Source organism: Topomyia yanbarensis, chromosome 3, assembly GCF_030247195.1.
Source record: "Topomyia yanbarensis strain Yona2022 chromosome 3, ASM3024719v1, whole genome shotgun sequence".
NCBI lineage: Eukaryota > Metazoa > Arthropoda > Insecta > Diptera > Culicidae > Topomyia > Topomyia yanbarensis.
The window spans coordinates 155733306-155749725 of NC_080672.1; the positions used below are offsets into that span (position 1 = coordinate 155733306).

Below are 16420 nucleotides of genomic sequence, written 5' to 3' on the forward strand. Positions count from 1 at the left end.
CGGGCTTGATGTGCTTCTCGCTCGTTTCGCTGCGCAGCGATGTCGAGCACAGGGACAGGTCTAAGGCGTGAGGTCTATGCCATTAATTATGGTTTGGCAAGCGACAACTTCAATTCTTGGTGTCGAGCAGAGGTCGATTCGATTGAAAGGATAGCCTTTTTTGATCCTCAAAAGAACCCCAAGCGAATAAGATTAAAATCATGACAGTGTAGGTCTATTTCTGAAGTAAGCCATTTCTCACATAGTGCAAATGCATCGCATTTCAATTTATTTAGTAAGACTTAAAAGGAATCGATTTTCGTCATAATGCTTCTGCAATTCTACTATGGAACAATCCGTGACCTCGTTCGATGAATTAGCCATCGAAGGATCGGATGAATTTTTCTTTTTATTCTTCTATCGTAAAGCTCAGGTTCTTAAGAATGTTACCTCAAATTTTTAAAGAGATCGGAGCAGCGGACGCAAAGTTAAAACGTTTTTCATCTTCCTCCCTTATGGAACGCGATTATCTCGAAATCATGTTTCCCAAAAGCGTGACTACGATTGCCGGCAAAGTTTTCAACCGATCTCAAAACTTTTTTTTTACTTGTTCGTAATTTAACTGCCGTGTCTTTGAACGATTCTATTTTTTCGTCAAAATTTTCAAATTATTGTTATGATTTTTTTAATAATTTTTTTTTGGTGAAAATAGTGATTTTTTTTTGGAAAAATCGTTCCCGTTTCCAAAAAGAAGAATTTTTTTTCAATCGATCGTTCAAGGACACCACAGGTACATATACTAATGATTTTTTTTAGTTTGATGGTTTCTGTTGAGCTGTTGGACTGGAATCGTAGTCACGGCGAACCTCTTTGAAACAAACGCGTTTTGTGGAAATTGCTATAACTTCGACAATTATTAATATTTTTTTATTTTCTCAAGTGGATTTTGCAAATTGGACATTGTACTACGCTAAACGTATAACAAATATTTCATAAAAATATGGCTACAGACCTTTATAAAAATTAAAACTTTTCCCTTTTTCCCGCATCTCAACATATATAACCCCTTAAGATGAGCCGCCGTCTGGAGAAGTCATTTTTGCACGGGACTGGCGATCTGCTACCGATCTGAAATTTTTCACTGTTCAATATGGTTTCGATGTGCGCGGGAAGTTTGTGTGTAAGTTTACGAAGCGAATTAAATTTTTAAATCAAATGTACGTTCAAATCTGTTTTCGTATATATTGTTTGTGATTTTTATTATTTAACAAGAAAAATGTTTGTAATCATTGTGAGTAAATTTGTTAAAGATTGTCCATTGTGAAAAATGTTAGTAATGCTTTGTAATAAATTGCAGTTGTCCCGAAAATGAAAGGATACTCCCTTTGAAACGTTGACATTTAATGCAAAATCAATGTTTTGAGATTTTAATCCGAGACTAAAAAGCCATCTTTAAATCTATACAACAAAGTGGTCGTTTCAGTTATTTTTAAACAATAAAAAAGAGTCAGAACTGATAGAGCTGTTTTTAATGTTAAAGTTCCTATATCAGCTTTTGAAATGACAATGCTTTTAGAATTAATCATGTTTTTACAACAGCTCATAACCTGTCAAAACGCCCAACTACGTTCAGCATGGTATGCCCTATTCTAAGCACAACTACAGAGTGACTATTTAGCCAATTATGGGTTTTAAAAATGCTAAAACTGACTTTTAAGGTAAATTAAGGTTTCCTGCATTGATTCACCTTCGTTTTGCATGATAAATATTTCAATAGCTCGAGTGAGGGATATAATCCCATTGATGTGGGGTATTCTCTCCAATTGCTGTGGGGCTCATTCACCGAATAATACCATCATTTTCTTGTAACTGGGCATTTTGCCCTGAATGAATAAAGAAACTAAAAATTGAGCATATTTTAAATGAATATTTTTATTATGGAACTAACTTCTAATTAATATAGTAATAAATTAGAGTAGTTGATGCGGAAATCAGAGTATCCACCGTAAAATATAGCCATTTTTGCATATTAAACTCGTTTACCCTAGGAAGCAAATTTACTCTGTGATTTCACTATGAAATTAGTTTGGAATAGAAAAATAAATGATTTGTGGACTTATGTCCACTGTGCATTGGATCATTGGCAATCATATCCAGCTGTTTTATTCAAAGCACTGAATCATTCAGGATAATAATCTCGAAAATATTTCAACTAACTGATAAATTCAGAACAATCTATGTCGGAATCGAACCAAGTGGCGTTTAGTTTGTGCAAAAGGAATGGACTCTATTTACGACATAAATGATTCACTGCTTTACTGGGAAGCACTCCCACCAATAGCAGATCAACGAACAAAACGTGAGCTACGCCTAGTTTTCCTGAGTGCAAACGTCAATATATACAGTTTGTCTCTTATCGCCAAGACAGTCGTAGTGATTAATTGTTATCAACACTTGTCGCAGGTCGTATTTGTCGTAGGCTCAATTTTTTGTCAGACATGTTTGGTTAATTGCTAAACGATATTCGTTATATTGTTTTTAAAGGTGGAAACCACTAAAAAAACCTAATTTTGTACAACGTCCTTTTTTCAGAGCTGTAGAGTTCGCCGAAGAAGCTACTGAAACGATGATAGTAGCAGAAGCAAGGAATACAATTATATCACAGGAACCTGCTCATGATGATCACTACTACGACGATGACGAGTTCAGCGATACGGATTCCTTCGATTCAACGGACGACGAAGAGCGAACGGCAATCAACTCAAGGCCTGACTCCAATTCTTCAATTAAATCCGAGTACGTTTCACAAATGACTTGTTACCTACTTTTTGTAAGAGACAAACCACTGCGACCAGTATTTAGATCTATTGTGGTATGTTGCTTAATATTAATGTTATTAATTCCAGGCGAATTACCAGTATCATGAAAGAGTTATTGGAAAATGAAGAGAATTATGTTCAAACACTCGCAAAAGGTGTGGAAGACTACATTAGTGTAATGCATCGCAAAGACCTACCGCTGGGATTGCGTGGTCAACGGTATCACATATTCGGTAATATAGAAAACATCTTCGAATTCCACAAAGAAAAGTTCCTGCCAAAGCTTCGAGAAAACCGTGCCAGCATTCAGGGAATTGCGGAAACCTTTATCAAGTTTATCGAACATGATCGATTCTACTGCTACATTCTGTTTGCTCTCAACCGGCCCAAATCGGAGAAGATATGCAATAAAAATCTAGAATTCTTTCAAGTAAGTAGTGAGATTGTGTTGTTGTAATCAGTCTGTATAATTATAAACCCTTCTTGACCTCAGGAGCGCCAAAACGAAGTTGGCGACAAGTTGGGACTGAACAGCTTTTTGCTGCAACCAATTCAACGATTACCGCGGTATAAGTTATTGTTGGCGGAGATCAACAAGGAAGTGTTGAAACTGATTGCCGATTCGGTACTGGATTCGGTCAAGGACGAGATTGCCGTATTGTGTAAAGCCGAAAAACGCCTCGAACGGTTCATCGACGTCGTTAACGAGGCTATGAGTATCAACGATATTCGCGAATGCTATGAGGTAAGTGTTCCATTCTTTATGAACTTATTTTTGCTAAATAATCAAATACCGGGAATTGCTGCTGTACCCCGCCGAAAAAGGAACTGAATTCTATCCAGGTAGAATTGATGAATCTCCTATCAATTGCTTTCAATAGCTTAAACCAAATTGTAGAGACGCATTTAATGTTAATACTAAGAACTAGAAATAATAGAAATCCCGAGAAAAACAAGGCTTTGTGTTATGCTGCTAATAGATGGGATTATAACAATGAAATGAAAGGTTCTAGCTAATTTGAAAAGGTTTTATTGGGACCGAGGGACGAGGAACTTGTGCACTTTCCACCTTGGCTGACAACTAATGAAAACAATTAACAAATCTCATAATACTATTGTGGTAAAAGGCTTACTAATAACTACATTTTTAGTTGACTTTTGACAGTAAGGCTGTTTGTTACATTGCACGTTAAATATTATCACAATATAATTCCGTTACATTCGTTATTTGCTTAAAAGGACTAGGCCACCAGCTATATTGTTTTAATAAGCATTTAGAAAGCCATCCGTTGCGAAGAATATTATATTGATGGCACTTTTGTATTATCGTCATGCGGGGCTACTTTCGATATGTAGGGCTCTTTGGTTGATCAATTTTACTATCAGTCGCACAAGTCTTATTATTCTTTCGGCATTCGTTTAACCATGTCTTACGATAATTTTTGTTTCCACTGTTTACCAAATGAAAAATAACTGTACGAGTCGACAAAAGTGATTGGTGGCTAAAATTCAACTACCAGACAAAACAAAAAAGACTTGAGTGTACTCAGGCCGCATATTGTTTTTCCAAAGGAAGAAAAATATGATAAATGGTGTTTTCTGTTGTCTCCAGCGCGTCAGAATTGGTTTTTACGAGCATTTGAAGATATTCGTGCATTCATCAAAGTTGTTTTGGGTTGATTCTTCATAATTATTTCCTGCGGAATTATCCACCAATATTATTTTTTCAAAAGGTGGTGTCGAAATTATGCGATCATTATCGGTAGGGCATTGCAAAAAAACATTCATTTTAGAAAATGCAAAGGCCCCCCTTTCGTATCGTAATGTCAAAGTATGCTCATATGCTAAATTTCACATCATTTGGCCAATTTTAGATCCCCGCTCACTTCGCTTGAAGTTTTTGACATTGGTATCATGAGAAAATGTGAAGAAAAAATATATTAAATGCTAACTGAATTAGAAATCGGAAATTTTCAGTTTATACCTTACTTTGAAGAAAACATTCTTAGCATTTCAATGAAAATATTATAGTTCCTGGAATATGACGGGAAGCTGGAGGTTTTGGACATCCCAAAAATCTCCTATTCTAAATAACCACACTGCTCTATGCTGCAAATCATACATGTTTTGCAGTTTTTCTAGTTTGAAAATTTTTAGCAATCGAATGGTATTTTTGCGAGCTGTGTCAATACGAATACGAGAAGTTATGTGCAGCGCCCATAGTTTTCGGCCAGCATCAACCCTGGAAAATTTCTCCAAGTGGTGCACCATGGAAGCTAATTTCCTGGGTTACATCACCAGCTACAGCCTTAAGCTAAGCTGATATTTTGATGCACTCGCGCTTTCCAAGCCATATGCTTACGGAAAAGAATAAACACTTTGTTTAATTAAACACAGTTTGTTGCTGCCAGCAGCAGACGGTGACGCTATTATAGAAAGTAAAGGCTTCCGAGTATGAGTCATAGTGAACTACTGATTCATCCACCGGGGTCTTTACTCTCACGAGCGTGGAAAGAATGTTTTGTTTAGGTCTGAGACTCTCTCAGAGAGAAGTCTACACAGACGAAATGATAAAAGTCTTTTGCGTCAGGTCGTTTAAGTCAGTCGAAAAAAGTCAGTCGTGGTAGCCAGTCGAAAGAAAAGTTAATTAGGGTTCGCACGCGCAACAGGCGCGCGTGCGAAAAAAAGTCAGTCGTTAGTTGTTAGTGACCCTCGCTCGGCGCGAAAGTAGCCTGTTGTGCTTAGTTAGCCGCCCGCTCAGGTTTAGACCGATACAGAAGCTAAAGCTCGATCTTTGCTGAGTAAGTGTCCGATTAGAACGGTTTGATATTAATTATTATTGGAAGGTGTTTGGAAATGATTAAAGCTATACACTGTTTACTTTGTTCTATGAAAATACCATGTCTACTTTGTTCTATGAAAATACCAATGGGTGTTTGTGAAATAAAATAACCTAAGGAAAAAAATGTGCTGCTGTATGAGTAGAAAAGTCAAAATAAGCGTAAAAAGTCGTATTAATCGTCGTCAATAAACCTAAGAAACTGTGTTAACTACTACTCCTGTCGTATTAAATCAGTGGCCACCGGCGGCTACGTCTGTACATTCTGGTGACAGCGGACTTGAAGCCGCAAAAGTGAAAGGCTAGGAAACGCCAAAAGCGATTGGAGTAGACAGTGAGTGAAAGTTGTGGACTTGGACATATCTTAGAAAGTTTGCTTGTTGGTGGTAACCAGTTTTAATGCCTGAAATAAGTCTCGTCGCGAGGAAACCTTAACCATAAGTGTAGATCCGAGAAAAGCAGAAATTCGACGATTTCTGATCGTGTTAAAATTGAATGTGTTTGTTTTATTAATACCAACCATCCTTAAGGATATAAGGATCACTGATTAAAGATCCACTGAAAGCGCTACCAGGGTATCATGACCCGGAGCAGCACATTGTAGGTGACACGCGAAAGTGGCTGTCCAATTTAATTTACCCATTGCGTCGACGAAAACCGTCGCAAGCAATGCAGTTGTTTTCTAAACAAACGAAACCACGGTCAGACGTTGGATGCCGCGTATATGATGCACACAGCACCATAAGTACTGGTGTTTTCCTTTAACGAGTTAATTAATAAACAAAAACGTACGAGCTACGTCTTTGATCGAGACCTGGGAGTAGGTCAAGTTCATGCTATAGCAGCAGCGTTCTGTTTCACGAAAGTAACGTTTTTGTTACGTATGCCTTTGATGTCGCCCGTACATTGGGGGTCACAGAGCAAGCAATCAAGAAACAACAAAAAATAAACATTTCTTCCACCCACTATATATGAAATTGAGAAATCCGAGAGAAGAGATATACATGCAAAATGAATTTTAGAAATGCTACACCTATCAAGTAGATATGACAGATAGGGTAATCCAATTAAGAAATCGCGTGGTGATGAAAACTGAAAAATCTAAGAAAATTAAACCAATCGACAAGGAAAAAATAAGGTCTACGTCGTTATCAAACCAAAAAGGCGATAGAGTAATCAAGACTACTAGTCATTTAATCAAAAAACCAAAAGAATTAACGAGAAACCGACTTTGTAAGTGACACGCAAAACGTTCCCAACGTTTCATTCAATATGAAAACCGTCTCGCACAAAAAAGCATATAATGCAACCCGACCTCCTGGCATAAAGCCGGAGGGTACTAAGTCGGTCATTCGAAAATACAGAAAGTTCGAAAATTAATAAGAATTAATCATCACCCAATACCAGGGAAACATACATTGTTAGTATCGCTCAGAACAAGCCTCTGACGAATCAATTTAAAAATGGGAAAGCACACAGCACGATATGTGTTTGTGTTTGCTTTTATCAAATTAATAAATAAACAGAAGCGTACGAGCTTCGACTGAGTTTCACATTATCAATATAGATTTGAACCCAATCTGGGTACTGCTAGGTACAGTTCACATTCCAAAGTTGCATTGCAGCTGTTTTTATTAACACTTTCGAGCGATTCTTACCAATCTCCTACCAGGAGCTTCATAAAAAGCACGACGGCGAAGAGCCATTGGTGGCATGCTATAGGTTGCCATAAAAAGAAACAAAAAAATTAAAAACAAACCCATGAATTCTTCGCTCCGCTATGCAGCACAGCTGTTTGAATAAACATCGGCAGAACTAACTGCATAGCGCAAAACAGTTGGAAGAACGAATTAAATGTCAGGTCGAGCAAATGCAAGCGTCGAAAATTGAAGGTCAGGTTTCAATAACTTGACCGCGAAAACAATAACTTAAAACCATGTAGGCCATTGGAATACGGTGTTTACCTGTGGGTAAAAACACTGTTTTATGCTGACTATATTATGTCACCCGTTGCTTTGCGCAAAGTGACTAATTCATCACTTTATGAATCACGTGCAGTTATGATGTAGTTTATTTAGCCAGCCTTGACCATAGTCAAGCTTACTTTAGAACATCAGGGTGGCTTAATTATGATTAGCATAATATTTGTTATCAGGTTTTGTTCGAAAAATGGATAAATTAATAATATTGAAAAATTTATTAAAAATCGCATGGCAGCAGAGTGTGCTGTGGAACGAAAATATTTCAATAAATATAAAAATATAATAATAAAAGGATTTAATCCAGTTAATATTCCAATTATACTTAATAGCTGGCAACCATATTAAATATTTATTCTATTTTGAAAAGATGGATTACGAGTTTTCGAAGACGGAAGCAATTCAATGCATTCCAGAATTTGATGGATCTACCGATGAGCTAGATGCATTCATCTATCATATAGAACACTTTGAAAAGCAAATACCCCAGGGAGTGTCACGAGATGAGTTGATCTACGTGGTACTCTTAAAACTAAGAAAGAATGCAGCAGCCCAAATATTGAAAATTAAAGCCGATACTTGGCCAGCATTAAGAGAAAATTTAATAAAGAAATTTAGTAAACGAGAACGGATAGAAGAGGTAATTTCAAAAATTGAGACCCTTCGACAAAGTCCGAACGAATCGTTTAAAGAATATAGAATACGGGCTGAAATAATAAAAGACCAAATTGATGTTTATAATGAAGGGACTGGCATCAAGGATATGCCAATGATTATTAGCCTTAGATTACATTTTATCGCGGGTCTGCGAAATGAAGAGTTAAAAGTATTTGCGCGTGCACACAGAGGGATGCCACTAGTGCAATTACTGGACTACTTAGAGAAAGTAGATATTGAAAACCAGTGTCTGAAAGAGATAGAAAGCAGGCTGGAATTGTTAGAATTACCGCGTACACGTACTGTTACGCCACAATGTTGGACACCGAAAAGATATATCGGAAATCCAATTGAATATATAGATGAAGGTAGAGATTATGAGCTACCTGAAAGAAATTATCGGCCAGAAATAGGCGAAAGTAATTTCAAATATTCACCGCAGAATTATGCGGAAACTTACTGGTCAGATTTTGATCAAAATACAAAAACTAAAATTTTTAAACAGAATCAGAAGCCCCGAAGGCAAGATTATGATTCTAACATAGGTCACTACCAAGACCAAAATAGCCAATTGCGCGTCAATTGCTTCACGAATGAAAGAAGCATAAATACAAATTTACGGAATTATTACGCAACCAGACAGGGTGCAAATACTAACAGGCAGTTGCCTGCCGAAAGATACAATGGCCACGAAAGGCCCAAGACAAGGCCAGATAACGGCAATAATAAATTGGGAAGAAATACTTCTCAATATGAAAAATTGAATATAGAATGTACTAGGAACAATCAGTTACTAGTAAATATCGCCTCAGTTGCAAGGCCAGATACTAAAGTTAAGTATATGCTTGATACAGGAGCATTCCTTAATGTAATAAGATGGGACACGCTCTCGAAAATTGGAGCCAGACTCATCAATTATAGAGATAAAGTAAATATTACCGGTTTTAATCTGACACAGACAGAAACCATTGGGTCAGTAGAGACCAATTTCATAATTGGGAATTCCGATTATAAAATTAAGTTTTATGTGGTAAAAGACCTATGTGTTCCAGGAATTATTGGAGCAGAATTTTTAAAAGAACACACAGTTTTTATCTCCCAGCATTTGGACTACATCGCACTCAGTAAATCGAATGAGTTCGACAAAAAGTCAAATGGAGATAAGATACAAAATACTGATAGTTTTACGTTAAGAGGGGAAAATATTCCGAACAACGCGGATGAAAAGAATCCAACTAAATACGTCGAAGAAAAACGTAATAAGACCCCCGAAGGAAGGGACGCGATTAATAATAGAAACCAAAATAAAATGGTAAGAGATAATGAAATGCCCTCAAATATGTCGCGCAAATGCGAAATTACAGCCGAGAAGGCAAGCCAGACAGAGGCAATTATAAATTATACTGATGCTGGGTCTCAGTACAATATGGAAGAATTAAATAATCAAATTGATACACTTCACAGAAGAAAGTGTATGACTAGTATGGTCCCAGAATACGGATCAGAAAATAGGACAGTTTTTAGTGATTATGGTACAAATAAGAATTACTACAAAAAGAATTACATGAATGAATCCAACGACGAGAGCTTCGTGGATTCCTATTATGAAGAACAAATTTCAGAAAACTTGGATGACAACCAGGACTATTGTCTGGTTGAAAATAAAAAGTACGATCAGTTACGGGGTAATGAACGAACTGAAAAATTATTAGAAATTCTTAATTTGAATCATTTAAAAAGATATAATTTCCAAGCCATGGTATCAATAATGGCTGAATATAGTGATGTGTTCTACCAAAAAGGAGACCATCTAACAACTACAGACGCGGCGGTTCATGAAATAGAGACGACGTCAAACGTGCCGATAAATAAAAGGCAATATAGATTTCCCGAAGCAACGAAAAAGCATATAAATGCAGAAATCGAGGAAATGTTGAAGCAGGGCATTATTAAGCCTAGTAAAAGTCCATGGAATGCACCGGTTTTGTGCGTACCTAAAAAGGACGATGAAAACGGAAATAAAAAGTATAGAATCGTGGTCGACTTTAGAGCATTGAATTTAGTCACGAAACCATTCGTATATCCAATCCCGCTGATCGACGAAATACTCGACAACCTCGGAGGATCAAAATATTTTTCAACATTGGACTTGAAATCTGGATTTTACCAAGTCCCGATCAATCCAAAAGATGCGGCTAAAACAGCCTTTTCAACCCCAAAAGGGCATTTTGAATTCACAAGAATGCCTATGGGCCTTAGAAATAGTCCATCAACATTTCAGAAGTTGATGAACACAATATTATATGAAATTGAAAATGTGAAAGCTATCGTTTACCTAGACGATATTATCATTTACGGGTCGACCATTGAGGAACACAATGAAAACCTCATAAAAGTTTTGAAAGCTATGCGCCGACACAATTTGAAAATTGAGGCAGGAAAATGCCAAATCTTAAGAACCGAAATTAAATATCTCGGACATGCAATTGATTCAGAAGGCATTCGGCCGACGGAAGATAATATAAAGGCCATCAAAGAAATGACTGTGCCAAAAACAGTTAAAGGAGTCCGTTCGTTTTTAGGAACGGTTAATTTTTATGGTAAATTCATACCACAAATAGCAGAAAAACGTAAACCATTGAACGATCTGCTAAAGAAAAATGTAAAATTTAGTTGGACTAATGAATGTCAGAAAGCATTCGAAGAATTGAAAGATTTTTTAACTTCAGATACTCTGTTGGTAAGACCGAACTACAAAGATACGTTTGTGATCACAACAGATGCAAGCGAGTATGCCATTGGTGCAGTACTCTCTAATGAAAAGACCACCGATAGACCCATAGCCTATGCGAGCAGAGGTCTAGTCGGTGCAGAAAGAAGGTACCATACGATAGAAAAAGAATTACTCGCAATCGTATGGTCAGTAAACAGGTTTAAACACTTTATATACAACCAAAAATTTATTGTCTATACGGATCATAGACCATTGATCTCGATATGGCATTTAAAAGAGACTTCCCCGACTCTTACTAGACTTCGCCTAAAATTACAAGGGTTAGAAATGGATATTCGCTACAAACAAGGCAAGGACAATGTTGTAGCCGATTTTTTATCAAGACTTCATCCGGAAACCGATAAGGATGAAATTACTCACACTGTCGCTGTAGTTACTCGACAGCAAAAGCGGCAACAGCAGCAAGAAGATAAAGAACTTGCGAGGCGGACAGACGCAGAGAACAAAACCCCAACACAAATTACGGATCAAACGGGAAGATTTGGTCTTTTCAAGAATAAACAGATATCCGAGTGGAATCCGCACATGGATGGTTTAGAGAATATCGATTTGGAGTGGGACGAGAAGAGTGATGTTGAAAGATTGATCTCACATCAAGACTTCCAGAATGATCTAGCCCAAGGACGTATTGATTTTAAATTATTAAAATTTTCGAAGAGCAAGATCGAAGAAAGACAAACAGACGCCACATTCGTGATTGTCAACAGTAAATCAGCCTATAAAGAGCTAAGCGAATTGGTCGACCTACCTCATGGGTTGAAAGATTATTTGAACGGTAGAGTATTTGCGATACCCAACCGAAAAATATGGGGAATGATATTAAACGGGTCGAGCCGATCAAGAGCCGACACAAAAGTATTTTTTGAAGGGTTAGTTGACGCGTTTGCGAACTGTCCCGAACATATGAAAGGAGATAAGAACATTCAAATTATCTCTTACAGAAATATACAAACTACACTGGAAACAAATATTTTAAGATTCATTGCAGGAAAATTCAATAAGGTGTTCACTCTATATGCACCAGAGAAAGATCGAATGCACGTACCAGTAGCAGAGAGAGAAACTGTTCTTAAAGAGTTTCATGACTCTCCGCTGGCCGGACATGTCGGAAGTAAAAGAATGTTAAAACGTATAAGCCCACTATTTGAGTGGAAAAACATGCGTAGAGACGTAGAAAACTACGTCAAACAATGTGACTCGTGCCAAAAGAATAAAATTGGTAGGTCCAACAAGATTCCGATGAAAATTACAACTACTTCCATTGCACCTTTCGAAAAATTGTACATGGATATTGTAGTATTACCCGAATCAGATTGGGGAAATAAATACGGTCTAGTCATGCAAGACGACCTAACTAGATTTTTAACAGTAGCACCGATGGAGAACCAGGAAAGTTCGACGGTTGCCCAAACTTTTGTAGAAAACTACATCTGTAAATTTGGAACTCCCTTGGAGTTAGTTACAGACAATGGAACAAATTTTGTAAGTTCCTTAATGAAAAATGTATGTAAGATTTTAAAAATAAAGAAAATCACCACAAGTACCTACCACCCACAAGCTAATTTGGTGGAAAGGTCCAATAGAGAATTAAAAATCTATCTAAGGCAGTACGTTGGAAAGGATCCGAGAACTTGGGATCAACACTTGCCTTTCTTTACGTTTGAATATAATACAACGTTAAATTCATCGACTGGTTACACACCATTCGAATTACTATATGGTCAACGCGCAAACATCCCGAACTCAGTATACAAATGGGACAGTGATGGCGTATATTATGAAGATTATGTGAATGAGATGCGGTCTACATTCAAGCGCATGCATACTCAAGCACGCGAAAATTTGATTTTATCGAAACAAAAAAGAAAAGAAATATACGATAAAAACACAAACGTATGGCAACCCATGTGGGGCGAATTGGTGTTAGTTAAAGCCAACCCCATAGGTGTAGGACAGAAATTGCAAAATCTATGGAGAGGACCATACGAAGTGGTCGAACTGCCAAGTGAGCAAACAGCCGTAATTAAAAACGGAAATAGACTCGAGAAAGTACATGTCAACCGATGAAAAAGGTATATGGACTGAGTTCTAATAAAAAAAAATGTATATAGTTGTAAATACATATGTACATATTCACCTTATTAAACTATTCTACATATAAACACAAGTAGCTATTAAATCAATATGTATATACTAGTCAGCATTGTGTATACTGAAATAGGAACAGAGAATAAATATGTGTACGAACAACGCAACGAAAAACAAATAAAGAACGGAATGCAAAATGAAGGGCAGAGTATAAAACGAGGACATAATATTTAATTAAAAAAAAGGGTTTATGTCCGAAAAAAATCAAAAGTTTAAAATAAAATAAGCAGTGTCTGTCGAAAAAAGCAATTTAAAATGGTAGAAAATATAAAGCCAGAAAGTGGGAATTTTTTTTTTTTATTAACGAGTCAAGTAGACTGTCGTATAAAATATGGGATATAATAGAAACATGAAAAAGATGCAATCGAAGGAAAGGTTGCGAATAAAAGTAATATAAATTTTGCAAGTGTAACACAGGAAAAAGTGCAATCAAAAGGAAGGTTGCAAAACATTGACAATGAATACAAGAGATGGTCAGAGTCCAAGAAACCTGAACCAAACTAAGGCAAAAATACAGAAGGGCCTGAGTCATTGAACTAGAGCCGAAATAAAAGTCAAGAGCCAAAAAGCCAGAGTCAAAGGACCTGAGTCGAGTGCAATTTATAAAGTAAAAATAAAAGAAGGCCTGAGTCAGTGAACCAGAGCCAAAATAAAAGTAGAGCCAAAAGCCAGAGTCAAAGGACCAGAGCTAGAGCCAAAATCATAGGGTGTCTCACGTATTTTCTAAATCGGATCGTGTAAGCTATGCTACGATTTGAAACTCCAGAGTTGACAATACCGAAGAATCGAGATTAGAAGCACAGGAATGAATGGACAAGGGGAGGTAGGACTCCTGAGAATGGCAAGGGTGACTGAACACAAGGAAACCTACGCCGGTATGCATGATAAATGAGTGAAGTATGAATGAGTGTTAAAATTTCAGATAGGACGAAAAGGTTGACAAACGAGGACAAACCAAGTAAGGGCGAAAAGGGTGAAGAACAGGAATACGAGACAAAGACGAAGGGAATAATCATTAGGAGATCTTAGCAGTGAAAACAAGGAAAAAAGTTTCATAATTAAAGAAAAGTGTTAATGGACACTACAATATATAGGTGATGAAAGCGTCACGAAAAACGTGAAAGTGGGAGTAGAAGACATTATCGAACAATTTATAAAGAGACGTGTAACGAACACGCTCAGAAGATTACATTTTACCAAAGAGACGCGACATGAATCCGTCCAAGGTACTGATTAAAACATAAATACACATAATGAAAGGCAGATGAGTAGTAATGGCGAGTAAAACGCCCAGATGAGAAATATTTTATGAAAAGGGCAAATATGCCAAAACAAAAAAGTTATCAACAAGTTGCAGTAGAGACAGACACTGCAGAAGAATTTCATTTTGAAATTTCACAAGAATCGCAAATCAGGCAAAGGGCGTTATATTTTTTTTTATCTTTCTAAATGTTAATAGGAGAATTTCGATTTGGTTTCACAAGTTGCGCATCAGTCCACCTTGGCGATTGTAATTTTCAGGTACTCCCTAGGATGGATGTAGTTGATTATGGTAAGTAAGTTTTCAGAGTACTTTTCCTTCATAACCGCATGGTTACAAATACCATGTATCTTTTCGGGAATTTAAGTCTTTATTTACAGGTACCCTCCTGGGTCAACCTCAATTGGATAGGGGGAGATGTCGAAGCAACAAATACACAATAGCCACAATAGACAGGAAGGAAGATAACGAAGTATTCCCGCAAAAACACTTACCTCGCTTCGACAAATGTTGTCGACACAAAACATTTTTGAAAAAAAAAATTTTAAGAAAAAAATGCATTATGAAAAAAAATTATTATGAAAAAAAAACACAATTACAAAAAAAAGACACAACTCGAGGAACACACAAAAAAATATATTATCCATCTCGAGCCTAAAACAATATCACAAAAAAGAAATTTACTAAAAACGAGCACAATAGGCAAAAGAACTCGAAATTATTAAAATGAGCAAAGTAGCAAAAGATCTCGAAAAAAAAAACAAAAGAAAAAAAAACACATCTGGGGAAAAAGAAGGAATTGGGGGAAACATACTAACCACTAACACTCTTTTTCTTTTGCAAAGAATCACCGACAAAAATAAATTAGAAGATTAGGAAGATTGCCAATCGAGTCGGTTTTCATTTTAAAATAAACTATAAACAAAAGTAATTTCACATATGACAAATTTCAAAGTTTAAAGCAAATGATTGAAAACAAACACAAATTGAAATAATTAAATAGATATAGTAAATTACAGGTTGAGAATGAAGATAACACAAAAAAAAATTAGTTTGTTTATATTTTTAATACAATAATAATCTATAGCAGCCAAATTATCAAAACCGTACAACAAATAAGCAAATAACGTATATTGACAAAAATAATAATAACTACTAAACATAGGAGATTTTGTATAAAGTGGAAGCAGAAGTCCAGAGAAGTGTGTGCCCTGTGGAGAAGGTAGTCACGAGCACTACCCACCGCGTTCGACAAGGATGGATTAAGGTAGCTTTGTTAGACTACCCAACGCGTTCGATAAGAATGGAACCAGTCGAAGGTGGTGACGGGAACGATTGAGGGGCGCCACAGAAGACAACAAGAACAAGAAACGGAAAGCCGCTACGCTACTGGAAGTAAGAAGAAGACGTAGGGAGTGAAGTCGGTACAGCCAATACCCGGCTCACTCCAAAACACGAGCAAAAAGGCTACAGCCGGGACATCACAACCCGACTACGGTCATATAATTAACTACAAAGTACTTCGGTAGGAACATTACACTCTGACCGATGATACAAGAACAATAAGCATGCCGCACAGTCGACACATTACAATTCGACTGATGCTTGGCCAACACATATATGTTGCCCCAGTCGGAACTACCATAACGTCCGACTGCGGTGAATTACCGAACGAAGACACGACTGGAGAAAATCAAAAGCCCAGTCAGCCGCTCCAATAATGAGGCACTATACACAGTCAGAAACACCAAACTCTGACTGGTGCGAATATAAACGAAACATGAAGACAGTATACCACTAGGAGGGTGCAGGACCAGAGGAGGTGCCCCGAGATCAAAGTCCCGAAAACCATTATCGACCCGAGAGGAAGCAGCCAGGCAGCACACTGGTGAAAACACCGGTATAAGCATTGGACGAGCCGCGAGAAGGACAGCAGGGGTGCAC

At 37.1% G+C, this 16420-nt stretch overlaps 1 protein-coding gene across 16 annotated transcripts in view; it reads left to right on the forward strand.

Moving 5' to 3' along the window:
* The window catches only part of LOC131688240 (triple functional domain protein-like), a 53947-nt gene that overhangs the window by 23596 nt on the left and 13931 nt on the right, over positions 1 to 16420 (forward strand). For all 16 annotated transcript variants that reach the window (XM_058972414.1, XM_058972415.1, XM_058972413.1 and 13 more), the window contains 3 exons: positions 2572 to 2775; positions 2886 to 3228; positions 3292 to 3543. In XM_058972414.1, the coding sequence (XP_058828397.1) occupies positions 2572 to 2775; positions 2886 to 3228; positions 3292 to 3543 (799 nt within the window). The remainder of the gene's footprint in view (positions 1 to 2571; positions 2776 to 2885; positions 3229 to 3291; positions 3544 to 16420) is intronic.